We start from the raw sequence: 25,621 nt of genomic DNA on the forward strand, positions 1-25,621 counted from the left end.
CAAAACATCATATACAAACACAATTTTTTATTAGAGGAGTGTGGCCTGGTGATCGTGTCCCTCCCGGGAGGTCAGCGTGTGGCAGGAGTGAAGTGAAGCAGAGTTGGGGGGGGGGGTGCCACAGCCTGTGGCCACCAGCCCCGTTTCAGCCGTGTAACTCCGTCCTGACCTGCCGTTAGAAGTCGCGTACGGGTGTGAGACGCTCACCTCTGTGTCGCGTGTCTTCGGGCCTTCCTGGCCTCTTCCCTGACTCGGCCTGGACTTCGGTCCCCTATGCTCCGTGAGGCAGATGAGGCCTCCGGTGCCCCCTCCTCTTGTCACACGCCCATTCCGCCCGGCCGGACAGCCTGTCCTTCCCTCGCTCTCCCGCTGCCAGCCCTTCGGTCGTCCGGGCTGCTTTCCTTGTGCACTTTCACCCGGGGAAAGCGGGTGGTGGCATCCGTCAGCGCCGCCTCTGCCCCTTCCGTCCCCCGTCTCCCACCAGGACCCCTCCTTCCCCGGCTGCCAGAGCTCTGGGGGCGGGAGGCAGCGCTGGCATGGAGTGGCCGGCGTCTTTGGACCCTTCCTTCTCCCCAGGGGATGCATCCTGACACCAGGGCCCGCATCTGCTCGGCACTTCCCAAGCCCCGGGGTTTGAAATCGGAAACCCCCCTGGGGCCCCGTGGCCCCTCCGAGCTCGCTCCTGCCCCTTGTGGCCCAAGCGGCTCCACTTACCCCTCTGTGCTGTCGGCGAGATGTGGCCCCTAGAGCCCTTGACTGACCTCTTCTTAGCCGTGCCCCGTAGCCTCCTGCCAGTCCTGCGTCCACCGCCCCTGCACCTCCCCCCGCCAAGGCGGCCGCTCTGCCACCGGCCGAGCTGCTCCATCTCTGGGCCTGACGCACTGCTTCTTTCAGTGCCCCGCAAAGTGACTCAGCACCCCTCCCTCACAAACACTTAGAAGCTCATTCTGGACCTAGCAGAAGGCGGAACGGTTTTGAAGAGGCGTTTCCCCCTCGGATACCCCAGCAGAAGCCAGTTAGCCAGGAGACTAGGACGGGCCCTGGACGCCCGGCCCGTACAGCCCTCTCCCTCCTCCCCTGCAGTGCTCCAGGCCGTGTGCAGGATCAACGGAGCCATCCAGAGGGGAGTGGCGGCCGACACGGTGGCAGAGCTGATGTGCCCAGAAGCCCGGCTGCCTCCAGTGTGCCCCCGCGCCCCGGCTGTGTACCAGCAGGAGCTGGCAGTGCTCCAGCAGCAGCAGGGAGGGGTGAGCCCCAGAAATGAGGGTCCTGACCCCGCGTCCTAAGCAGTGGGGGGGGGGGGGGCCCGGGGTGGTCCGTGCAGAGCACCCTCGGAGGGATCCTGAGCTCTCATAGTAGCTAGCACTCTTGAGCGGACGCTGCTCTACGCGGTCATTGATCCTTGCTAGAACCCTGGCGGGTGAGGAAGATTTCCATGTAGAGGGGAGGGAACTGAGGCGCAGAGGTGGATACGGTTCCTGACGGCCGTGGCCGGCAGTGCTGAGAGGGCATGCTAAGCCGGCTGCGTGGAAGTCTGTGCCCGTCACCTCTCTGTGTGCCCCCTCACCCCTGTCCAGACGGCTCCCGAGACATGGAGGTGACAGAGCCCCCCTGCAGGGAAGTCCCAGTCCCTGCAGGAGGTGGAACACACCTGAGGGTCCAGATAGTCACAGGGAGGGAGAAACGGATGGTGTCAGTGGCAGAGGACTTCAGACGAGGAAATGGAGGGAGCAGAGCTAGGGGTAAGTCCGGGAAGGCTTCCTGGAAGAGAGGAGACCCGTGGAGAATCATACCCACAGAGGGAAGTTTAGAGCATGACCCCAGTCATGGCCTTCAGGAAGGGCACGGTCTCCATACCGGTGACTGCAGTACGAGGCGGAGAAGACGAGCCCTAGGAGGTGACGCACGGTGACCCGGGCCACGGACGGCAGAGCGGGAGTCAGCTTCTGGCTCTGCTGTGTCCTCACTGTGCGACCTTGGGCGTTAGTTCCTTGTCTGCCCCTCAGTTCATGTGTGAAACGGGAACAAGAACATAATTCCCTACAGGATTGTTGTGAGGGCTACACGCGTCACCGCGCGCGCTTAGAAGTGGGCCCGGTATGTGAGCTCCGCTGCTGTGACCCTTATCTGCGGTACTCCTTCTGTACGGGACAGGGAGGTGCTCTAGAAGGAGGGAACAGTACGCGCAGGTGTTTGGAAGGGAGGAGAAAGCTGGGCCGGGAAGTGGGGCGTGTGGTGCCGTGTGGTGCCGTGTGGAGGGGCCCTGTGTCCCCCTCTCTGTCTCCCGGGGCCTTGCGCCCTCCCTGGCGTGTGCCGGGAATCAGAAAGGAGTCGGTGCGGCTCTCTGGTTGAGCGTGGGCTCTGGAACCAGGCGGCTAGCTTCAACTTATGCTGTGTGCTCATCTGCAAAGTGGGGACATTAATGGTACCTCCCTCGCTGGTTTGTTACGAGAACAGAGAGAGTGTGTGGGGGCATTTACCCCCTGAGCACACGGTGAGCACACTCAGTGTTGGGCACAGTGAATTAGCGAATGAGTTGGGGCTTGGGATAGAGACTGGGATGTGGGAGGGCCTTGGGGGCAGGATAGCAGTGGCCCCAAGCCCTTGACCCGCCCCACGGAATCGGTGCTCCCCTGTTGTAGGAGCTCGGCCACGAGGAGCTCTTTGTGGCCGTGGAGATGCTGTCAGCCGTGGTCCTGATTGACCAGGCCCTGGAGGCCAGGGATGTCGGCGGCTTCTGGAGCAGTCTGGTGAACCCCGCCACGGGCCTGGCCGAGGTGCAAGGAGAGAACGCTCAGCGGTGAGAAGGTTTAGCAGGTGTGAGCGGGAGGGGGCGGAGCCAGGACTCCACCCTCTGCTTGGGACCCAGCCTTCTGCGCGGGCCCAGGCCCCTCTCTGGGGCTGTTCGCAGCCCCTGGCCCGTGACTCGTCCTGGAAGTGGGGCCCAAGCACCCCCCCTTCCTCCATTCCTTGTGCTTTCGTAGAGGTTTGAGTCCCGCCCCGTGCCAGATACTATCCCGGGTGGTGGGAAATGGCAGTGAACAAAGCCAAGTTCCGGCTCTCATCCAACCCACGTGCTCGTAGAGGGGACAGGCAAAGCCAACGTGCCGGATGACTGGCAGGGAGGAAGAGCCATGGCAGAACCAGAAGGGGCCGAGGGGGTAAAGGCTGGGGACAGGCGGGGGGTTAGGGAAGACCCCGTCGGTAAGGGGGCGTTGAGAGGGACCTCGGGGCATCTGTGGTTGTGGGGCGCTGCGTGGGGCACAGGCCCAGAGCAGGACATTGCTTGGTGTGTGCAGGGAGTGCCAGGAAGCCGGCGTGGCCAGGCAGAGAGGGCAGAGTGGTGGCTCTGAAGCAGTGGGGGCCACGCCATAGCTTGGGAAGGGAGCCACAGGAGGGTTTCGGTGAGGAGGGGGCGATGTGACCTTTTGCCAGGCTCTCGGTGCCTGCTGCACTGGGGATGGCTCCAGGGTTGATCAGGACGGGCAGGCAGCCTCCAGGCCAGGCGCGAGGAAGTCATGGCCGAGGGCAGCGGGCGTGGGTGGTGGCGGAGGGGAGTCTGGTCCTGGGTCCGTTCCCCAAGTGGACCTGACGGGACTTGGTTGCGTGTGGATGTGGCTGTGAGGGGGAGAGCGTGGTCACCTGTGGCTCCAAGATTTCCTCCCTTAGAGATTGGAGTGTGTGTTGACAGGAGTGGGAAGGACTGGGGCACACAGGCCAAACGGAGGTGCAGAGCTCAGGCGTGAGCGGCACGCGTGGGAACACATCCGGCATCCGTGGAAGGAGCGAGGAGGCCGCTGGCGTTCACGCACGGGTGGCGGGTTGGGGAGACCTTAAGGTTTCGGCGTCCCGAGCCGTGGGGTCAGGGAACGAGTCCGGAGACCGAGCGGTGGGAGGCTGGGGCACGCAGGGCTCGGGCCGGGCGGGGAGCCAGCACAGGGGCCTCGGAAGAACAGTGGACAAGGGGAGAAGGGAAGGAGGAGAGCGCGGCGAGCCCCCTGACTTCCCGCTGGCGGGGCCCCCGCTGCCCGCCCTCTCTCCCTCTGCTGCCAGTTACTTTGATGCGCTGGTGGCGCTGCGGCGGGGGCGTGCGCCAGACGGCGTCTTGAGCTGGAATGACCTGCAGGCCACCGTGAACCAGGTCAACGCTCAGGTGCAGGAAGAAACCGATCGTGAGTGGAGTCCAGGGCGGGCGGAGGCAGCCCATCCCTTACCCGGTCCCTCTGCCCACCGACGTGTGTCTTGCCCAGAGGTGCTGGCGGTCAGCCTCATCAACGAGGCTCTGGACCAGGGCAGCCCCGAGAAGACCCTGTCGGCCCTCCTGCTCCCCTCGGCTGGCCTGGACGACGTCCACCTGCCTGTGGCCCCTCGGTACCATTTCCTCCTTGTGGCGGCCAAAAGGCGGAAGGCCCAGGTGAGGTCTGCGTCGGTCGCTGGAGCAGAAAGAGCGTCCGCCGTGGGCAGAGCTGTCCCAGGATGCACCTGGGGCCAGCCCAGTCTGATGAGAGTCCGCTCTGGGGGTGGAGGGCAGGAGGGGCCGTGGGGGGAGGTGGCCGCACGGCCAGGGCGCTGGACCGAGCTCCGGATGCCAGCATGCAGAGGGTGGTGGGGGCTTGTGCGTGGGTAGAGCCCAGGCCTGGGGGCCAGAGAACGGGGCCGCACTTCCTGCTCTGACACTCGGCGACGTTGTGACCTCCAGCAAATCCCGTGTCTCTGAGCTCTGCCAACGCGTCCGTAACGTACTGCACGCGCTGGTTCTACGTGCCTTCTGGAATGGGGGAAATCACACGATCGGAGAGCGTGGTGGGGTCCTAAGCCTCTAGCGCCCTGAGCCCACGGTGGCGCGGGGGGTTGAGGGCTAGACCTGCTGGGCCAGACGCCTCAGTGTGCATCCTGGTGGGCTGACCCTGCCCACGTCCTGCTGTTTCCTCACCTGCACACACGACATGACAGTCGACGTGTCTCGCGGTCAGGGGTTCGGTGACATGGCGTGCTGGTAAAGCTGCCTGGGTTCTTCCTGGGCCGAGCATCGTTTGTGGGCTTTGCAAAAGCCGGTTCCAAAGAAAGTGCTTTAGAGCACTGCCTGGAGCACAGAGGCCAGTCACGTTTTGTTTAGAAAGTTTGTCCCGTGGGGCGTCTAGGTGGCTCAGTCGGTTAAGCATCCGACTTCGGCTCAGGTCATGATCCCACAGTTCGTGGGTTCGAGCCCCGCATCGGGCTCTGTGCTGACAGCTCAGAACCTGGAGCCTGCTTCGGATTCTGTGTCCACACCCCCCACCCCTCCCCCGCTCACACTCCGTCTCTCTCTCAAAAATAAACACATTAAAAAATTAAAAAAAAAAAAAAAAAAAAAGTTCCTCCTGTCTGTGAGGAGGGTTGGCAGGGAGCGGAGTCTGGGGTTGGGGCTGGGTGAAGGGGGGTGGGGCAGCGGGGAACCAGCCTGACCCTGTGGCCTGCACAGACTCTCTCAGCCTGTGGTCACATGTAGCCTGCCACACCTGGTGGCGTAGAAGGTTCGGAGCAGGGATGGGAAGGACAGAGGGGAGGCCAGGGTCAGGATCGGCCCGAGAAGGTGCGCGATGAGGCACAGGGGCGCAGGAGCAGGGCAGGTGCAGGGAGACTTTGGTCCGGGCTCTCCTGGGACGTGGCTGAGGCACAAGGGCAGGGAGGTGAGCTGCCCGGAGGGCGGAGGCTCTGGGGGTGCTGCGGCCAAGCTGAGAACAGGCCCGGACCGAGCCTTCTGAGCCTGGCAGCAGCCCACCGGAGCAGGTGACAAGGCCATGCCTGCACGCGGGTCCTCGCACAGCTGAGCTTGGGGCCTGCCTGGCCCGGCTCTCATCTCTCCCACATCTCTTGACATCCCAGGCAACGGGGGACCCCGGAGCGGTGCTGTGGCTGGAAGAGATCCGCCGGGAGGTGGTTCGAGCCAACCAGGACACGAACGCCGCACAGCAGAGTACGTGGGCCTGGGGGCCCTGCAGGAGTCTGGTGGCCGGGGTGGGGTGGGGGCTGGGGGAGGGAAAGAGGTGTGGGCTCCCCACCCAGGGAGATGGGCCAGAATCACAGCAGGGCCTTGCTGCTTGGACTAGAGGGTGGGCTTCCAGCAGCCGGGCTGGCAAGTCTCAGGGTTGAGAGCCCACAGCCCACCCGTGCCTCCGTCCATGCCTTCCAGTGGGTACTTGACCCCGAAGCCTGAGCGTGTGAAATTGGATGGTGGCCGAAGGTCCGTCCCATACCGCCCGCTCTGGCTGGGGGGTGTTCAGGCGTGGGCGGCGGGGGTCAGTACACAGAGACACTTGCGTTGCAGAGCGCGTGCTGGTGGTGTTGGTCTGTACTGTCTGGAGTCCCTCTGTCTGTCTGTCTGTCTGTCTGTCTGCGTGACGGAAGGCAGGTGCTGCACTTCTCGGACTTTATTCTCTCCCTAAGAAACTGTCCTGAGCTTCTCTGCCCGTATCCTGCCCTTGAGCTTCTGTACGAGAGAGATTGGAGCTGTCTTCTTACCCCGCCCCAGCCAGCCCCATGCTGCCTCCCTCCAGGAAGCCTTCCTTGACTGCTACCTTTTCCTCCAGGCACAGCTGCATGCTCTGTTTTCATCTATGTCTGCATCCATGCTGGGAGGTTCCCTGTCCCCTCCTTTAGATGGGCCTTTTGTGTCCTGTGAATCCCACTCCCGTAGGCAGGACAGGGCGCTTGGGAGGGACTTGGGGGAGGGGTAAGGACCAACCCCTGCCTCCTGATGCCCCTGTCAGTGGCTCTCGGTGTGGCCGCCATCAACCAGGCCATCAAGGAGGGCAAGGCGGCCCAGACAGAGCGGGTGTTAAGGAACCCCTCCGTGGCCCTCCGAGGGGTGGTTCCCAACTGCGCCGACAGCTACCAGCGAGTCCTGGAAGGAGCCATGGCAAAGAAGCGGCGCCCAGGTAATGGCCCCAGCCCCTCCCTCCGCCTGTCCCAGCCGCCCGCCGCCTCCTCGGAGCCTCGCGTCCTTACCTGGCTTCTGCTCAGGGGACGCAGCTCTCTGGGTCCAACACGACATGAAGGATGGCTCCGCCTACTACTTGCACCTGCAGACCTTCCGGGGAACTTGGGAGCCGCCCACCGGCTGCCGCCTGAACACGTCCCACCTGACTCGGGAGGAGATCCAGGTCGGCAGAGCCCCTGTGCAGGAGGGGCCGGGGAGGGCCTTCCCTGTAGCTGAGGCTCCGCCTGCCAGGGTACCACAGGCTCTCTCCTGCCTCCACAGTCCGCCATCACCAAGGTCACGGCTGCCCGTGACCGCCAACAGCTCTGGAAGGCCAACGTCGGCTTAGTCATCCAGCTCCAGGCCCGCATGCGCGGCTTCCTGGTTCGGCAGAAGTTCGCTGAGCGCTCCCGCTTTCTGAGGACCTGGCTGCCGGCGGTCATCAAGATCCAGGTGGCGGGCACTGGCCTTGGAAGTCCAGGGCCTGGGGTCTGGGCTTTGGGGTTTCCTTCCTGCCTGCTCTCTGCTGAGTGGGAGGAGGATGATCTTCCGGCCCCTGAGCAGTGGGGTTTGAGAGGAACATGTGTTCCAGAGCCTGGGTTTGGGTCCCGTCTCCGCCACTTAGTCACCACGTGACCCCGCCAGGCACGTACTCTGGACCAGCTTCCCCGTCTGCAGAATGGAAACGTGAATGTCGTAGCAGGGCTGTCGTGAGGGCTAAGCGAGGTGACATCCAACGGGCATCTGAACAGTGCCAGTCACTGTCATCACCGTCACTGTCCCCAGGGCATGAGCTGCTTCGTTGCCTCCCCGTGGGGAAGAGGGAGTGAGGTTTAGTGAGCCACTGGGGTTCGGACGTGAGGGGGGCGTCCCGGGTCGGGGGTAAACAGGAAAGGGTGGACCAGCCCCAAGGGGAACTTTTGTCTCCAGCCAGCCCTTTCTACTTGTATCCTTCCGACCTGCAGATGGTCCCACGAGTAACTGGGGGCAGGGGCAACTCGGAAGGTGGGCCTCGGGCCCGACCACCTTATGAGCCAGAAAAGATGGGAGTCGAGCACATAGAGACTCCCCAGGTAGATGTGACCTGCAGGTGTCACGGGCACGTGTGCACCGTGAAGATACTTTACGTAACGAACGTGTGCACACCTGGTATCTGCAAGGATGCCCGCTGGCCCGGGGCAAGGGCAGGAGACGGACGGGAGACACACAGAGGAGCGACCACATCTCCCCTGGCGGGGCCAGGAACACAGCTGACATTAGATGCTGTGCTGATAGGGACGCAGAGCAACCCAGAAGAGTCCCCCGGGGCGGGGGGGTGGGGGGGGCGGCGAGTGGTCCCTGAGTATGCACTAGCCCGTGTAGGGGCTGGTAACGGAGGGCTTGGGCTTTAGAGTTAGAGGCTGGAGTTCGCCTCCTGGTCCTGCCATTTCTGGGTTGTACGAGGACCTTGGGCGCCTTCCCTAAGCCCTCTCCAGCACCGTCCCCTCATTCACGACGATGGTCCTGACCTCACGTGTGGATTGTGAGGGTTGAGCAGGACAGTTTCACGTAGCGCTGAGCTGGTGAGCACTCCACTGGTGCTGGCCGTGATACCAGGTTACCTGGCAGGGCGCTGGTCCCAGAAGTCAATGCAGATGACTTAGCAGTTAGCACCGAGTGGTCTGATCGCAGGGATTCCCCCCGCCTGAGCCTGGACTGGAATTTCACCCCAAAACCACAGAGCTGAGAAGCCACGGCAGCAGTGGCAGAGGGGATGGGGTCAGGGCGCATTTGCCACCAGCCCTGGAGCTGTGCGGGTTCCGGCCTAGGTCCTGGGAGGCAGGGGAAGGGAGAGGTGGCCCAGAGCCTCTCGGGCTACCTGTCCTCCAGCCGTAGAGAAGTAGCAAGGGTCAGCAATGGTGTTGGTGGGGCGTACAGAGACCTCCCTGTCTCCCGAAGGCTCTGAGCCTGGCTGAGAGCCAGTCCCTGTCCTGTCTTTCGACCAATCCAGACTGGAGGTGGGGGGGGCTCTTTAGGAAGGAGCTGTGTGTGGGTGGGTGGAGGAAGAGAGGAGAGGGGTCCCCTCTGCTTTTCACCGCAGCAGGTATCCAGAGGGACAGTCTGTACCTGCAGAAGGAGAGGATGTAGCACCGGGAAAAGGCCTGGGCTGGGGGCTTCCTGGGCCCGCAGGCTCCAGGGTGGACGGCTGCCGTCCTGGGGCCACCCTGCCTCTTTTACACCCCGTCCCAACAGGGTGACACGGTCAGCCTCAGGAGGGGGCCCGGCCCGGAGGGCTGGCTCTGGGGAGGGCTGGGAGGGCAGTTGGTCGAGAAGGGATACTCCAAACGCACCAGCCCCAGTGTCAGCGACGGGGTGTCGCCCAGGGCCTGAGCGCCCAGGGCGTGCTCCATGTAGGCCCTAAAAGACACGAAGGGTTTTGGGGGCAGGTGGGGCTGGGGGTCGGGATCGGGGGCGTAAACGAAGCGTCGGGCAGAAAGTCAGCAGGCACGTTGAGAGGAAAGTGAATCGTCTGGTGTGGCTGGAATCACGGAGGAAGGAGCCGGTGGGGGGACGTGTGTGTGTCAGATGGTCGAGAACTTCTGGAAATTTGGGGCCGAGAGAGACACAGTCCGAGAAGTACGTTAGGAAACTAATCTACACAGGCTTGGCACGCAAGGGGAGAGGCCCCTGAGAGGGAAGGGGGCCGTGAGGTTTGGTTTTAGAGACCAAAGAGGGCCGGGTGCCCTGAATCGCTGTGCTCTGTGCAGGGGAGGCTGGCACAGGGTTGGGCGCGAGCGGGGTGGGGTTGTTGGAACAGGAGTGTGACTAGGGGAGCGTGGGTGGCCCGCGGCCCCCACGGCTCTGCCTGTGTGCCTGTGTCTCTGTGCGCCTCCCCAGACTGGGCGTGGGGGATGGCGGAGCACGTGCGTGTGTTTGGGGGGACACGGCGCATGCTCTGGTGACGGGGTGTAGACTGTATGACTACTGTCTTTTAAGCTCGTTGCCTTACAGTAGAGTCCCTGCGAGGAGGTGTTGGTTGGCCTGGGTGCGTGCGTGTGCATACGCGTGTGCCGGGACCAGGGAGGGCGGCAGGTGTTTGGTCTCCCCGTGTGGATGGAAGTTCTCTGACACCAGGGCTGGCTTTCCCTCCCCCCTCCCCTCCCCCTCCCCCTCCCCTTGCCTGCCTCCCTCCTGCTTCCCTGGAGGGCCTCTCAGGCTAGCGGGGACCAGCCGGGCTCTTCTCCTTTCCTGTCCTGACGCCCAGGCTCACTGGCGGGGTTACAGGCAGCGGAAGACCTACCTGGGACGGCTGCAGTATTTAAAAGCAAACTCGGACGCCGTAATCAAGGTAGCTGTCACGGTTTGGGTGGGTTCCTGTCTCTTGAAGGGCCCTCTGAGAACAATTGTTTAGTCCTCTTGCCTCGTGGCCTCTGGGGACAGCTGGACTGGCCCCGGGCCGGAGGGTGGCCCCCGAGCCTGGAGCTCTGACGCAGTGCGCGTCCTCAGATCCAGGCCTGGGTCCGGATGTGGGCAGCTCGGAGGCGGTACCGGAGGCGTCTGGGATACTTCCAGAAGAATGTGAGTGTCCTCCTGCTGTCCCCGTGCCCGGCCTTCACGCATGAGACCAGGGCAGGGGCGGCCAGCAGCCCTTTCGCACCCGTGTTCACCGCAGGTTAACTCCATTGTGAAGATCCAGGCGTTTTTCCGAGCCCGGAAAGCCCGGGATGACTACAGAATGCTAGGTACGCGGCTTGGTCTTCTCTCTGTCGTGAGTACACGGCCTGCCCTCCCCTGTCCGCGCGAGCCCATGGCCCCCGAGAGTCAGCAAGGCAGAGGGTCACGCCCCCCCCCCAAGCTTGCAGCCTGGGCTCTGGAGACGTCGTTGGCCCTTCTTGAGCCCCTGCCCTCGTCGACAGCTGATGTCCCCGACCTTGAGCATATGGCTCAGGACCCGGGGTGCGTGTGGGAGTGAAGACATGTGCTCTGCCTTTGGGGATCCCCCAGTCTGGTGGTAGAGACAGGAAATCCCCCAGGCTCAGACAGGTCCAGATGTCCCTCCTGGGGCCACACAGCAGGGAGAGAGTAGGAGACGTCTGTGCAGAACGTCCGATAGGGGTTGTAGCAGAAGCTCCTGCCCGCCAGGTAACATGGCCCGGTCCCCTGGAGGACTCCCTCGAGCATGTTCTTTCTGTACCAGGCCTCCACTATCTCCCCATCGCTACCAGCAAAATAATCAAGGGAAAGGGCTTCTCCCCACACTCTTGCGTGACCCGTGGCTCCCCCAGCTCCGGCCTCTGGGCCGTGCATGAAGCCTTCTGCAGTGTCAGGACTGAGTGCCAGCACCTAGGGGTGCTCTGTCATCCTGCCCCTTGTCCCCTCAGCGGGGCATGCACCTAAAGCCTCAAAGGGGTCCTTCTGGGCCGTTCTTGGCTCCTGTCCTGAAAGTCCAGAAGCCCGGCCTTGGATGCCCTGCTCTTTGTGAAATAGACCCAGGGTCCATTTCCAAGTTTCCTCCAGTCTTTGGGTTCTGGAACAGGTGGGCCCCTTTCCCTTCCAGGCCTGAGGCAGCATTCCTGGGCATCAGGTGGCCTGCACTGCCCTGGGACGTCCCTCTTACCCCACTCTGCCCGTCCTGCCCGCAGGGGTGCCGCCTGCCCGTCTCTGACTCTGGGCACTCAGCCGATCAGAAGAACAAATTGGAGTAGGGGGTTCGTGGAGGCAGCTAGGGCTCTGACTTGGGGGCGGGAGAGGTCCCTGGCCTGGGCCCAGGGGCGAGGAGAGCAAGGGAAGGACGGTTCTTCCGTCATAGCCGCCCATAAGAGACAAGGAGCTCGGGGACAGGACAGGCCTGGAGGCGGCCTGCTGGCCTCAAGCAGGCTGGGGACCAGGAGGTGGTAAGAGGCAGGGAGCTGCTGAGGAAGCCCCCGCGAGGGCCCGGCTCGTCCTGACGCCTCTTCCCTTCCCGCCAGTGCACGTGCCCCATCCCCCTCTCAGCGTGGTGTGCAGATTTGCCCACCTCTTGAATCAAAGCCAGGAGGACTTCCTGGCCGAGGCAGAGCTGCTGAAGCTTCAGGAAGAGGTGGTCAGGAAGATCCGGTCCAACCAGCAGCTGCAGCAGGACCTCAACCTCATGGACATCAAGATCGGCCTGCTGGTGAAGAACCAGATCACCCTGCAGGTGAGGGGCCGGGCCGCCCACCGCCAGACCCAGCTGCTTCCAGGGAGGTGGCTACCCGAGTACGTGTTACGTGTCGGATTTCATCAGCTGGCTCAGGTCCTCGCTCCCGCGGCGCTTCGGGGGGCAGGTGACGGTGGAATTAGAATGCCTGCTTCTGCCGCTCCCCAGTGAGGGGGCCGCCAGCCACCTCTTTAATCTCTGAGTCTGTTTCCTCCTCGGAGGCGGGAATAATCAGGGCGCCCACCTCACCAGGCCCGTGTAGACAGACAGGAAATTTCCTCAAACCGCAAATTACGAGGCCGTGCCGTGTGGGTAGAAGCGGCAGTGGTGGCCCCAGCCCGGGCGCGCGCCGTGAGAAATGAGCAGAATCCCATGGACGCGACGCCCGGGCTGCTAGCCGGCCCTCCTGGGGGAGGGACGCACCCTGTGGAAGCAGAGGTGCCAGACGGAGTGGCGGGGCGGGGGGGGGCGCAGCGCACCCTAGAACCGTGTGCGGGGGCGCCTGGAACCGCAGAAAGGCCCGGTTCCTCGAGGCCTGATTCTGACCCTGCGCCGTGCCCCCCGGCACCTGCAGGAGGTGATCTCCCACTGCAAGAAGCTGACCAATAAGAACAAAGAACAGCTGTCGGGTATGATGGTTCTGGACCAGCAGAAGGGCCTGAAGTCGCTGAGCAAAGAGAAAAGGCAGAAATTAGAGGCTTACCAGCACCTCCTGTACCTGCTCCAGGTGAGCAGGAGCCTTTGGGACGAGAGGACCCCACCGTCCCCTAAGGGCCTGGGGCCTGGAGGCCTCTCTGTGCCTGTAACCCTAATGCCTTGACCCCGGAGACTGCCCCCCACTGCTGCTTGTCTGGAAGGTTCCTCGCGCCTCCCAGGCAGCGGGCCGGCGCCGCCTCCTCTCCGGGCCCCATCGGGAGAGCCTCTAATGCACCGCCGGCCCTCGAGGCACATCACCCGCTTCCTGTTTCCCCCGTTGCTTGCAGACTCAGCCTCTCTACCTGGCCAAGCTGATCCTTCGCATGCCACAGAACAGAACCACCAAGTTCATGGAGTCCGTGATTTTCAGCCTGTACAACTATGCCTCCAACCGCCGCGAGGCCTACCTCCTGCTCCAGCTCTTCAAGACAGCGCTCCGGGAGGAGATCAGGTAGGCTTCCCGCGCCCAGACGAGCGGGAAGGGAACGGGCTGAGAGACGCCACCGTCGGCCCCTTCACGAGGGGGCGGTTTGTTGAGGTTTGAGGGCACAAATGGAACCACGAGACCTCTTCTCAGCCTCACGCGGAGCGTCTGTAAGAGCCTCCGGGGACAGTACGGAGGGAGGGTGTGGGCGGGCAAGTTAGCGCACAGGCTGTCGGGACAGGCCTTGAGAGGGGCCGTAGCAGAGCAGGCTGTGAAGGGCCACAGTCTCGGAGAGGAGCAGCTCTTTGTCCTACGCAGAGACAGGAGACCAGCTCCGGTGACCTCTCGAACTACAGGTCAAAGGTGGAGCAGCCCCAGGACATGGTGACAGGCAACCCCGCGGTAGTGGGGCTCGTGGTGAGGTTCTACCGCAATGGGCGGGGCCAGAGCGCCCTGCGCGAGATCCTGGGCAGAGTCGTCCAGGACGTGCTGGAGGACAAGACGCTGAGTGTCCACATCGACCCCATTCACCTCTACAAGAGCTGGATCAACCAGAGCGAGGCCCAGACCGGCCAGCGCAGGTGAGGGGCGGTGCAGGTGAGCGGCAGCAGAGGGAGATCTCCTTTGACCAGCTCCGAAGGTGGCATAGAAATGAGCTGCTGATTTATGCGGATACGACCCCGGCCCTGCAGGATGAAATAAAGTAGCTTTTAGCGCCCCTTCTGGTGGTTAACGTGGAACTGATGTCAATGACGCGGACCTGGGTGTAGAAGGAACGCAGGTGAACGTGCAAACGTGTTTAACTGGCGTGTCGGTGCTTGCTTGAGAGTGGCCCGTCCGACCTGCCGGGAGTCGGGATACGGACGCCTCCTTGATGGGGGATAGCTGAGCACCCAGATTTGCAGGCGGATAGACAAGTGAGGTGGCAGGAGAGCTGGGTCGGCCTTGTAGACTGGGGGTGCTACTCGGGGGCACGGTCCTTGGGAAGGGGGCCGCCGAGGAGCCGCCCGCGCTGGCGGCCTCTCCGGTGGCACACGGGCCTGCGTGTTGGGGCTGCAAGGCCGAGGCCGTCTTCCCGATCGCCCCAACCGCCAAAGACTAGCTGAGGGATGACCCTGCCTCCAGCCCCGCTGAGGAGTCCGCGCAGACCGTGGTCGTCCGCTCGTCCCTCCGCGTCCACCCCGTGGGCCCTCAGCTTCTCCTCCTTCGCCTTCCACCCACCTCGCTCCCTTTCCTCTGAGTCCTTTCTCTTATTCCGGCCTGGTCCCCTCCAGCACGCGGGGCCGCCCTTAGATGGAGGGTTCAAAGGGTGGAACTCGGGAGGGGAGGCCGTGGGAGGGGCTCTGGCCGATACCTCGTCTCTCTCTGCCCACAGCCACCTCCCCTATGACGTCACTCCAGAGCAGGCCTTGAGCCACCCCGAGGTCCAGAGACGGCTGGACATCTCCCTCCGCAGCCTCCTCGCCGTGACGGACAAGTTCCTTGCAGCCATCATCTCCTCTGTGGACCAGATTCCGTAAGCGCATCAGCCGCGCCCCAGCCCGGGCACGGGACCTCAAGAGGGCCAGGCCAGGCGAGCTGTAAACCTCTGTGTCCAGCACTCTAGGAGGCGGGAATAGGTTAAATCAGTAGGTGGCACATCTGTGGTAGGAACAGTGACAATAACAGAATCTAACACATTTGAACACTGTTCTGTCATCGTACGTTACTTCCACGACATAGTTTCACTTGATCCTCACAAAATCCCTGAGCTAGAGGGAGGGCACGAATGGCCATCTCCATCTTCCAGACCAGGGAAGGAGTCGGCGAGGGGGAGGGGGTGGTGTAAGCCCCCATCTGTTGTTCTCCTCGGGCCCCGCCTCCAATCCAGCCCCTCCCGGGTGCTCGGTGATGACAGACAAGGTTGGCCTTCCCAGAGCCTCCCAGGCTGTCCTGGGACAGGGTTCTGGCTGGGAGTGCCCCACACCCCAGGTCCACGCTGAAGGTGCTTCTGTGGGGGGAGGCAAAGTGAATATCGGGACCTGGGCTGCTCCCCAGGGGAGACTGGAGCAAAGAAGAGGGTCTCGGGCCAGGCTGAAGGCCACATGCAAACTTAGTGGGCGGCTGGGCACTGACACTAGGGCAGGGGAGGGGGCGGCAGGGCCCTGGTCCTTGGGCACTGACACTAAGGCAGGGGAGGGGGCGGCAGGGCCCTGGTCCTTGGGCACTGACACTGAGGCAGGGGAGGGGGCGGCAGGGCCCTGGTCCTGGGCACTGACGCTAGGGCAGGGGAGGGGGTGGCAGGGCCCTGGTCCTTGGGCACTGACACTGAGGCAGGGGAGGGGGCGGCAGGGCCCTGGTCCTTGGGCACTGACACTGAGGCAGGGGAGGGGGCGGCAGGGCCCTGGTCCTTGGGCACTGACACTGAGGCAGGGGAGGGGGCAGCAGGGCCCTGGTCCTGGGCACTGACACTGAGGCAGGGGAGGGGGCGGCAGGGCCCTGGTCCTTGGGCACTGACACTGAGGCAGGGGAGGGGGCGGCAGGGCCCTGGTCCTGGGCACTGACACTGAGGCAGGGGAGGGGGCGGCAGGGCCCTGGTCCTGGGCACTGACACTGAGGCAGGGGAGGGGGCGGCAGGGCCCTGGTCCTGGGCACTGACACTAGGGCAGGGGAGGGGGCGGCAGGGAGCGGGCCGTGAGTAGCAGGGGTCACTGCCTGGAGCTCCGGCAGAGACGGGCGGACCGCGGCTCACGCACACTTTGTCCGCAGGTACGGGATGCGGTACGTTGCTAAGGTCCTGAAGACAACCCTGGCGGAGAAGTTCCCCGACGCCCCAGAGAACGAGGTCTACAAGGCGAGTGTCCCCTCCCCAGACTCGCGAGCTCCCTTTTGCCCTGCTGGTGAACCCCCGACTGAGACAAATGGAGAGAAGACCCGACGCTGTAAAAATCAAGCGGGGAAATCTCCACGCTGGCTCACCAGCAGGGCCTCTGCCGGCGGGCGGAAAGGCGCACGGTCGTGAGCTAAGAGGCCGGACAGTCCCGCACGGGCCCAGGGGATCTGGGTTCCGGTCCCAGCCCCTGCCCAGCTTTCGCCGCGTGACCTCGAGCGGGTCGCCAGCCTGGGAGCTGGGGGGCGGGGCAGGGGCTGCCAGGGCGGACCCCCGGACGCTTCTGGGACGGTTTCCTCTGCCCCTCAGGTGGTAGGGAACCTCCTGTACTACCGCTTCCTGAACCCGGCCATCGTGGCCCCTGACGCCTTCGACATCGTGGCCGTGGCGGCGGGCGGTGCCCTGGCCGCCCCCCAGCGCCACGCGCTCGGGGCCGTGGCCCAAGTCCTGCAGCAGGCCGCTGCCGGCAAGGCCTTCCGCGGGGAGAGCCGACACCTGCGGGTCTTGAACGACTACCTGGAGGAGACGCACCTCAAGTTCAGGTCTCCGTCCCGGCACCCTGTCCCTCCTGTCCCCTTCTCCTGCTCTCGTCCTCTGCCGAGCCCCCCCTCCCCCCTCTGGGCCATGGGGGAAGCGCGGCACGGCCGGGGCGCGGCGGTCAGGGAGCCGGAGCGTGGGTTGTTGGAGGCATCGCCCGGCGGAGGCAGAGGAGGGCCGTCCAGGGCAGTGGGCTCGAGGGGACTCCGGGAGGGGGGCCGGGCGGCCCCGCGGGGGCGCACGGACCAGGTGGGGGTGCCGCCCGCCCTCTCCCACACCCTTCCTCTGGAGACAGGAGGTTCGTCTGCCGAGCCTGCCAGGTGCCGGAGCCGGAAGAGCGCTTTGCGATGGACGAGTACTCGGACATGGTGGCTGTGGCCAAACCCGTGGTGCACGTCACCGTGGGGGAGCTGGTCAACACGCACAGGGTGAGGGGCGCGGCCGGGCGGGGGGGCGGCCCCCGGGGGAAGGTCTGGCTTGGTCTGTAGCTGCTCTCTCCTCCCACCTGCAGCTGTTGCTGGAGCACCAGGACTCGGTCGCCCCCGATCACTGCGACCCCCTGCACGAGCTCCTGGAGGACCTGGGGGAGCTGCCCCCCATCCCTGACCTCATCGGTGCGCGCCGTCCTTGGCGAGGGGGCCCGGCGGCGGGGGGGGGGGGGGGGGGCCTGCAGGGAGGGAGCGACGGACAGACTGAATGGCGGGCCGGCAGGCTCTCTCCGGAGCTACATAGTCAGGGACGCGTGCCGGAAAGCCAGTCCGCACAGCACCTCTCCTTTCCCTCTGGTCCAAGATGGACACAGGGACCTGGACTGATAGGAAGAAAGGGGACAGACAGTAGAGGGACCCAGTGCCAGCGTGCGAACGGCCAATCGAATCGTGGGAGAGCGGTGTGGATGAACACGGGTCCGTTTGGAGTCTCTAAGGGTTTCTCTGACAGGGCCTTGTGTCCATGGAGTGACAGGATGTGGCCCTGCGGGGGTGGAAGTTCAGGGCGGGGGTGGTGACACATCGAAAGCTGGGAGCCCCGACGCCTGGGCAGAGGGCGTCGGTCAGAGGTTCATCCGCGGGAACCGGGAGGCTGAGCTCTATGGACGAGAGCCGTCCTGTGGGTGCTGCCCCTGGCGGACCCGCCTCTCCTGGCATAGAGGTGCCCGGAGCGGGCACGTAGCACGGCTGTCTCCACGTGGGGCACGCTCGTCTCATCCCTCCCCCCACTTCAGGGGAGGGCGTGGCCGCGGACAGGAGCCTGGACCCGAGCAAGCTGGAGGTGTCCCTGACGCTCGCCAACAAGTTTGAAGGGCTGGAGACGGACCCCGGCGATGCCAGTGCCCGGAGCCTGCTTCTGAGGTGGGTGAAGGTGGCCCCAGCCCCGGCCCCTGCTCGGATGGGGGGCGAGGCCATTCCACTGTCTTCCTGGGCTCCTGTCCTTCGGGCGGGTCCCCCTGAGGCTCACCGGCACTGCCCTCGCCGGGCCTCCGCTGTCCACCTCGGCCTCTGTTCTGTGCCGAGCTGAGGCCGAGGGAGAGCGGGGGTGTCGGTAACACCTGACGTTTGTGTGTTTCTGCGCTGTTACCGTTTGACCCGAGGGACAACCGTGAGGTCGGGGATGGTCTCCCTGCTTTAGTGTAGAGACCCGGGGTGGGTGTCCTGCTGAGAGAGAAGGTCGGGAGCTTTCCGCCCCCGGTCCTGTGAAAGCGAGGGGGGCGCCCCGCAGGGCTGGCTGGCCATCTGGGCAGAAGAGGAGCCAAGTCGCCGCCTCGGTCTCGCGCTGGCAGGGCGGCCCCTCCCCACCCACTTGCCCAGCGAACCGGTGAGCTGGGCCCTTGGCCTTGTCTTGCCATCGCACTTCTAGCAGGGCGGGGCCAGGCGTGAGCACACAGCCAGAGCCACCAAGAGGAAGGTGGCCGTCAGGCACCCTGAGAGCTCAGAGAAGGGACACCTGAGCTGGGGAAGGTCTCCCACAGGAGGAGGCACATCCTTTAGCTCGTGGACTCAGGACGACAGTTTGTGGGAGGGCATTGTTGGCAGGGGGCCGGGGGTGAGGGCAGGGGTGAGGCGGCCCGGTGTGTGTGCACACAGGGGGTTCTGTACTCGGGCCCTGCATCTCACCCTGGGGTCTCCCTCCTCGTTTGTTCTCCTGACCTCCCGAGGTCCCTGGCAGCCATGACGCGGGGCAGGGTGCACCCACCCTCAGCTCCTGGCCAGCCCCGGGCCCAGACCCTTCCCTGTCCCTCCCCTCCTCCTGCAGCACCAAGCAGATGCTGGTGGACATCATGCAGTTCCAGCCTGGGGACTCCCTCGAGGAGATGCTGTCCCTCCCGGCGTCCAGAGAGCAGGTGAGTGGCCGGGTAGCTCCGAGTCTGGTCTGTTCATCCCCCGCTCCTGGCACCGCCCATTTCCTCCCCTAGACCCACCCAGGCTCCACAAGCAGACAGATGTGCCCCCCAGGAATGAGAACAGCACCCCCGTCCCGGCTCCCCTTGCAGCGAGACCCCAAAGCCCCTGATGTCCGTGCTGTGGGGAGGGCGGCTCAGGGGCATCGCGCAGCTACCCCAATGGGCGCTGGAGGGCAGGCATCCTGCAGGGAGAGGGGCCGCCCGAGGCCTGGAGGCAGAGAAGGTACTGGGTGGAGGTCCGGTTGGGCCCCCGGCAGCAAAGAGCCGAGGGCCTTGCAGAGAAGGCGAGGATGGCCCGTAGGGGCAGGTCCCAAAGCACGGGATGGAGGAGAGGGGCGCCCCAGATACCCTGGAGCCATCGCGGTGTTGGGAGGTGTGTGTCCAGAACCCCTTCCGCTGCGGCTTCCGCCCCGGTCTCCTTGGGCCACTGCCCCACTGTGGGGACCCCCGAGGCCCTCTCCCGTCTCTGACCTCCCCACCGCACCCACCCCTGCCCCAGATGAGCCGGGGTCCGCCCCGGCCTCGGGGCGGAGTGGCGCAGGGCCGGCGGATCCCTGCAGCTCTTTTGTCCCTCAGGAAGCGGCCCACGAGCGGCTGACGAGCTGGCGCCGGGCCCGTGAGAGCCAGACCCCGGAGCCCCTGCGACGGCACCGCTCGCTGACCGCGCACTCCCTCCTGCCGCTGGCGGACAAGCGTCGGCGCGTCCTGCGCAACCTGCGCCGGCTGGAGGGCCTGGGGCTGGTCAGCGCCAGCGACGGCTACCAGGGGCTGGTGGACGAACTGGCCAAGGTAGCGACCCGGGGCGCCTCGGGACATGCCCCCCGCCCGGCACGTGTCCGCCCAGATCCTCACCAGCCGGGGGAGGCCAAGGCACAGCCAGAGGGTCCGTTTTGAAGGCGAGGTCTGAACGTTACTCAGGGCGCTCTTGTACTGAAAGACCAGGAGCCTTGAAACCGTGACTCCTCGGTGGGGGCGAGGCCCCGGCCCTGAGGGTTCGGGCTGGAATCCTCGAGACCCTCCTCCTCGTCGGAAAAGCAGCTGGGAAACCTCCCTCTTCCTGCTTTTCCCCGGAGACCCTCACAGGGAGTTGTTGTGGGCCCGGCCCGGCCCCGAGGCGCTCCCGTCGCAGGGGGCAACTCCCCCTCCCTTATCCCCCAACCCCAGGACATCCGCAACCAGCGCCGTTGCCGGCAGAGGCGGAAGGCAGAGCTGGTGAGGCTGGGGGCCACGCTCCGCGGCCTGGACAGTAAGGCCACCTTCTTCGAGGAGCAGGGCGACTACTACAGCCAGTACATCCGGGCCTGCCTGGACCAGCTGGCCCCCCGCCCCAAGTGGGTGCCCCCTCCCGCTCCCCGTGACCTCTCACCTCTGCCCACGTGACCCCTGAAAGGGAGGTCGCCCGGGACGGCAGGGTCCCTTTCCGATTCTGGCCTTCGGTCCCCTCACAGAACCTCGGGGTCCGAGTCGGCCGCCACAGGGAGAACTGGGGTCTTTGGTGTTGAAGACCCGGCTCCATGAACTCCCTGGGCCCTTTTTTAAACCAGGAGCTCCGGGAAAGGGAAGAAGCCGTCGCTCCGTTACACTGCTGCCCAGCTCCTGGACAAGGGGGTCCTGCTGGAGATCGAGGGCCTTCCCACCTCTCAGTACGTGTCTTCGGAGGGCACAGTGTCAGACCCCCACCGGGCCCCAGCGTGGCCCCGCCTTGGAGGGGCTGCGGGGTGATGGGGAGACGGGACACCTCCAGACAGAAAGCCGAGGGCAGCGCACGTGGTCCGGCACAGCCCCGGACACACCCAAGGGGGAGGGCACCGGGGACCCGTCCTGGAGGAGGGGACGGCCGTAAGGGCCAGGCACGCCGAAGACAGAGGCAGCCGGGGCCCCGCGAGCCCTGACGGGAAGTCTGGGCTCCGGAGGAGGGGGGCCGGGGCCCTGGAAGGAGGCACTGAGTCCGCGTTTTGAATCCTGTCCCTGAAAGCTTCAGAAATGTGATCTTTGACATCAGCCCTGGAGACGAGGCAGGGAAGTTCGAAGTCAATGCCCGGTTCCTGGGTGTGGACGTGGAGCGGTTCCAGCTCCACTACCAGGTGAGAGGCCCCCCAGGGGCCCCAAGCCGCCGGCCTGGCTCGGGTGCCCGCCTGAGGACAGTGGGCCCGCCTCGCTCCTCTCAGCTGCGGGGGACGTCAGCTCCCCACCCCGCCCGTCAGCACCGTCCGTTCCTGAACAGAAGGGTGAGGGTCTTGCAGCCCGAGCGCCTCTGTCCCCAGGCCCTGGCCCAGACCCCACCGCCAAGCACAGAGCGTGCAGCTGGCGGGCACTGTCAGAGCGGATGAGTCCTGATGTCCCAGCACGTGTCTGGGACCTCGCACACGCCGCCCTGCGGCCCTCTGCACAGCCCTGAAGCGTGGCCCCTGTTCTCCGGGCTCTGAGGCTGACACAAGACGCAGCCTGAGACACAGGCCAGTGTTCAGGACAGCTGTGATTTTGTTTGTTTAGGTTTATTTATTTTGAGAGAGAGAGCACGAGCTGTAGAGGGGCAGAGGTGGGGGGGGGGGATCCCAAGCAGCCTCCGCGCTGTCAGCACAGAGCCCAACGTGGGGCTTGAACTCACAAGCCGTGAGATCATGACCTGTGCCGAAGTCGGACGCTCAACCGACTGAGCCACCCAGGCGCCCCAGGAAGCAGTGACTTTAAACCCACGTCTTTTTGTTCTGCCCTTTGGCCTTTTGAATGAGAGAAGGGGTTTGAAGCCCTGACTCTGCTCGAATTGACATTTGGTCAAGTCCCTGTGCCTCTCTTGGCCTTGATGTCCTCATCTGTGAACTGGGGTTTTGACGGCCAGTGCCCCTGGGTGGGCGAGGGAGGCTCGGGGGCATGAGCGTTGTGTAGACTGGCCGGGCCACCACCAGGAGCCCTCGCGCACCCCACCCCTGCCCTCTCCCCAGGACCTCCTGCAGCTCCAGTACGAAGGTGTAGCTGTTATGAAGCTCTTCAACAAGGCCAAGGTCAACGTCAACCTTCTCATCTTCCTCCTCAACAAGAAACTGCTGCGGAAGTGACGGAGGCAGGGGCCGCTCCGCGAGCCCCTCTTCCCTGCCAGGTTGCGGGGTCTCAACACTAACACTAGCTCACAGCCCTGCGGACGCCCAGGGCTCAGGGCTGGGCCGAGCTCCGGGAGCATCACCACCACCACCCCCCCACCCCCGCCCCCACCCCGGCTGGAGCAGCTGGCCCACCGGGCCACACGAAGGCTCCCTGGTGACAGTGAGCCTTGCCCAGAGGCTGGCCGTGTGGCCGATAAGCCCCAGAGCCCCTCGGTGTCCCTGCCGGACCGCAGCGCGGGGACCTGGGCCCTGCACCCTGGCCCGCTGAGGCCCTTGCTCTTTGCCCGCTGCTGCCCTCCCGCGGTCACCCCGATATTTGCAAGCACTGCCCCCGCCGCCTCTGCCTCCCTGCTCCCTGCAGGCCCCAAAGCCAGGCTCCCGCTCCCTCCTCCCTCTTCAGCAGCAGCGGGTGAAACCCCCCCCCCCCCGCCCCGTTACCTCAAGTCCCGCTCCGAGGATATTTATTCTCCCCCCCCCCCGGCACTGGGGGTCACCGTGTGGCCCTCCCCCTGGGTGTACCCCTTCATCTCTTTGAGCTCAGAGAAGGCGTTGCCATCTCCCATGTCCCAACAGTCCCGCCAGCCCCTCCCGCCGTGTGCGCAGGACGCCTTGGGTGGGGGGCAGGAAGGTCCCCGTTCGTGTTTCAGACTCGTCCTGTCCCCTTCCTACGGCACGAAGAGCGTCTTTCCCTCTGTTCGCTCACCCTTCCGGGCAGTCCCAGTCCCTGCATTCTTGTCCCTGACACTGTCTCTCCCCCACGTCCACCCAACTTCCTGTCCGTCTGCCCCTGATGTCACTTGAATAAAAGCAGCCGTCACCCGCACATGTGCAGTTCACCCCGGCTTCATTTCCTGCAGAGCAGGTCTCCGGCTTCTGAGACGGCTCTTGCCCGGGAGAGGAGAGCCGGGGGGGGGGGGGGGGGTCCTTGCTGCAGCCCCCGAAGCGCCCGCCTGGCCGAGCTCGTAAAAGCTTAATTAGACGAGGGTTGGTTCCTCTCCCGCCTGCCCCGGGGCACGGGCACGGGCACGGGGAAGGAGTGCTTAGGTTTTGGTGCTGTTTTTATCGCAGCTCTGGAGGCTAAAGCCAAGAGGAGGAGGGACCAGGCCCAGTTGCGCCCCACCCGCTCCGCACACACTTCCAGCAGCTTCTCCTCGTGTGCTCTGGCCACAGCTGCTTAGGTGTGTTGCGGCCTCTGTGCTCTGAGCAAAACCCCCTTTCCGCGACAAGAGCCCCCCTCCTTTCCTCCCTGCTGTCCGGGAGCAGGGACAAAGCCTAGGGACGAGGGAACGGTACAGAGGCACCCGCCCTGACATCCCGCCCAGAAGCCCCCGCTGGGCACCCCCGGTTTGCCTGGCGGGTCTGTCTTCCGCTCCGTCACTCAGGATCTGTCTCGCTGTCACATCGTCTCCTTCCCATAACATGTCACAGCAGAGACTTACGGTACTGCCTCACTCTGAGTGACAGTGACACACACAGTGGATTCGGGTTCCCACACACCATCAGCCGTCACTGAAAAGCTCACACTCGCCCGACGGCTCCAGCACTGGGTACCACCGTGATGCTCCCCGGCAGCCGCGTGGGCTCAGCCACGTGGAGCACGCGCTGGCTCGTCACCGTGGCTACTGTCACTAGGGCCTGTGTGGCTGGGCTCTTTGCAGGCACTTCTCACAGCAACTCCGCAGAGGGGAGCGCCCCACCCCCGCCCTCTGCAGGGCAGGTGACAGAACTGAGGCGGGCGAGGCTCGGAGCTCTGGGTCACAGCCGGCAAGGGGCAGAGCAGGGCTCTAAACTCGGGCCCACCCCCTCCGGGCTCACCTTCCCCCACCTCGTGTCTTATCTGAGGGAAACATTTCCACTTCCTTCAGCCCACCCTCTCGTGCCGCCCTCTTTCGAGCCCACTGCTCAACCCTCCCGGTGGCCCCTGACACGCCCCGGTTCATCACTGTCTTCCTGTCAATGGCCAATGTGACACAGAGGCACGTAGGTCCTATGGGGGAGGGCACTCTCTTCAGGGACAATTTGACAACATCAGAAATGGGGAAAGAGAGGTCTTTCTACCAAATGTTGTTGGGGCAGCTGAATATCCACGTACAAAAGAATGAGGCCGGACCCCTACCTCATACCGTATACCAACATTGAAACAGATCATAAACCAAAACTAACAGCTAAAACTATAGCATTCTTAGAAGGAAACGTAAATTTGCATGACGTCGATCGGGCGATGGTTTCTGAAGACACCAGAACCACCAGCACCAGCGGCAAGAATTAGATACACTGGAGCCTCAGCAAAGTCAAAAACTTGTGCTGTAAAGGACACCTTCAGGAAAATGCAGACAGGGGCACCTGGGTGGCTCAGTTGGTTGACATCGGCTCTGGTCACGATCTCACGGTTCGTGGGATGGACCCCCGCATCGGGCTCTGCGCTGACGGCACCCGGCCCGCTTGGGATTCTCTCTCTCCCTCTCTCTCTACCCCTCCCCTGCTTATGCTTTCTCTTGCTCTCAAAATAAATTATCTTAGGGGTGCCTGGGTGACTCATTCGGTTAAGCATCAGACTCCGGCTCAGGTGATGATCATGCAGTTTGTGAGTTTGAGCCCTGCGTTGGGGCCCTACGCTGACAGCTCGGAGCCTGGAGCCTGCTTCGGATTCCGTGTCTCCCTCTCTCTCTGCCCCTCCCCCACTCACACTGTGTCTCTCAAAAAAACATAAACGCTAAAAAATAGTAAAATAAACTTTAAAAAAGTTGAAAAAAATGAAAGGACAACCCACAGAAAGGGAGAGATGTTTGCAAATCATTTGTCTTTTTTTTTTTTAATGCATATTTTTGATAGAAGCACCGGTGGAGGAGGGGCAGAGAGAAGGGGAGACACAGAATCCGAAGCAGGCTCCAGGCTCTGTGTTGACAGCAGAGAACCTGACACGGGGCTCCAACCCACAAACCACGATATCACGACCTGAGCCAAAGTCAGACGCTTCACCGGCAGCCACCCAGGCACCCCACAGATTGTGTTATCTTGTAAAGGACTTATTTCAAAAATAAAAAGACAACCCAATTACATGGGCAATTTTGGTGGCCATTTCTCTAAAAAAGATACACAATTAGTTAATAAGCACATGAAAAGATGCTCAGCATCGTTAGGATTAGCATAATGCAAATGGATTTTTTAAAATCTTTTATTATTTATCCTCGAGAGAGAGACAGTGTGTGAGCTGAGCGGGGAAGGAGCAGAGAGAGACACACAGAACGCGAAGCGGGCTCCAGGCTCCAAGCCGTCAGCACAGAGCCCGACGCGGGGCTCGAACCCACGGACCACGAGATCATGACCTGAGCCCAAGAGGGACACTCCACCGACTGAGCCACCCAGGCGCCCCGCAAATGAAATCTTAATGAGATGCCACTTCATCCCCAACTAGGATGGCTGAAGTAAAACAGCTAACAACAAGGGTTGCTGAGGATGGGGAGAAACTGATTGCTATAG

At 63.8% G+C, this 25,621-nt stretch overlaps 1 protein-coding gene across 2 annotated transcripts in view; it reads left to right on the forward strand.

Moving 5' to 3' along the window:
- Positions 1-22,958, forward strand: part of IQGAP3 (IQ motif containing GTPase activating protein 3) — a 35,801-nt gene extending 12,843 nt beyond the window's left edge. Inside the window, exons 12-38 of one of the 2 annotated variants that reach the window (XM_042976368.1) lie at positions 1,084-1,247; positions 2,643-2,800; positions 4,054-4,172; positions 4,251-4,414; positions 5,866-5,956; positions 6,750-6,917; positions 7,003-7,142; positions 7,241-7,411; positions 10,203-10,286; positions 10,445-10,516; positions 10,611-10,680; positions 11,908-12,116; positions 12,691-12,843; positions 13,100-13,263; positions 13,593-13,817; positions 14,612-14,752; positions 15,985-16,069; positions 16,415-16,647; positions 16,938-17,070; positions 17,154-17,256; positions 17,865-17,991; positions 18,893-18,980; positions 19,617-19,829; positions 20,205-20,371; positions 20,585-20,683; positions 21,016-21,124; positions 21,971-22,958. In XM_042976368.1, coding sequence (XP_042832302.1) covers positions 1,084-1,247; positions 2,643-2,800; positions 4,054-4,172; positions 4,251-4,414; positions 5,866-5,956; positions 6,750-6,917; positions 7,003-7,142; positions 7,241-7,411; positions 10,203-10,286; positions 10,445-10,516; positions 10,611-10,680; positions 11,908-12,116; positions 12,691-12,843; positions 13,100-13,263; positions 13,593-13,817; positions 14,612-14,752; positions 15,985-16,069; positions 16,415-16,647; positions 16,938-17,070; positions 17,154-17,256; positions 17,865-17,991; positions 18,893-18,980; positions 19,617-19,829; positions 20,205-20,371; positions 20,585-20,683; positions 21,016-21,124; positions 21,971-22,096 — 3,776 coding nt within the window. In that variant the 3' untranslated portion in view covers positions 22,097-22,958. The remainder of the gene's footprint in view (positions 1-1,083; positions 1,248-2,642; positions 2,801-4,053; positions 4,173-4,250; positions 4,415-5,865; positions 5,957-6,749; positions 6,918-7,002; positions 7,143-7,240; positions 7,412-10,202; positions 10,287-10,444; positions 10,517-10,610; positions 10,681-11,907; positions 12,117-12,690; positions 12,844-13,099; positions 13,264-13,592; positions 13,818-14,611; positions 14,753-15,984; positions 16,070-16,414; positions 16,648-16,937; positions 17,071-17,153; positions 17,257-17,864; positions 17,992-18,892; positions 18,981-19,616; positions 19,830-20,204; positions 20,372-20,584; positions 20,684-21,015; positions 21,125-21,970) is intronic. The other variant, XM_042976369.1, reaches the window with a different exon arrangement.
- Positions 22,959-25,621: the final 2,663 nt, after the last annotated feature.

Source organism: Panthera tigris, chromosome F3 (assembly GCF_018350195.1).
Source record: "Panthera tigris isolate Pti1 chromosome F3, P.tigris_Pti1_mat1.1, whole genome shotgun sequence".
Taxonomy (NCBI): Eukaryota; Metazoa; Chordata; class Mammalia; order Carnivora; family Felidae; genus Panthera; species Panthera tigris.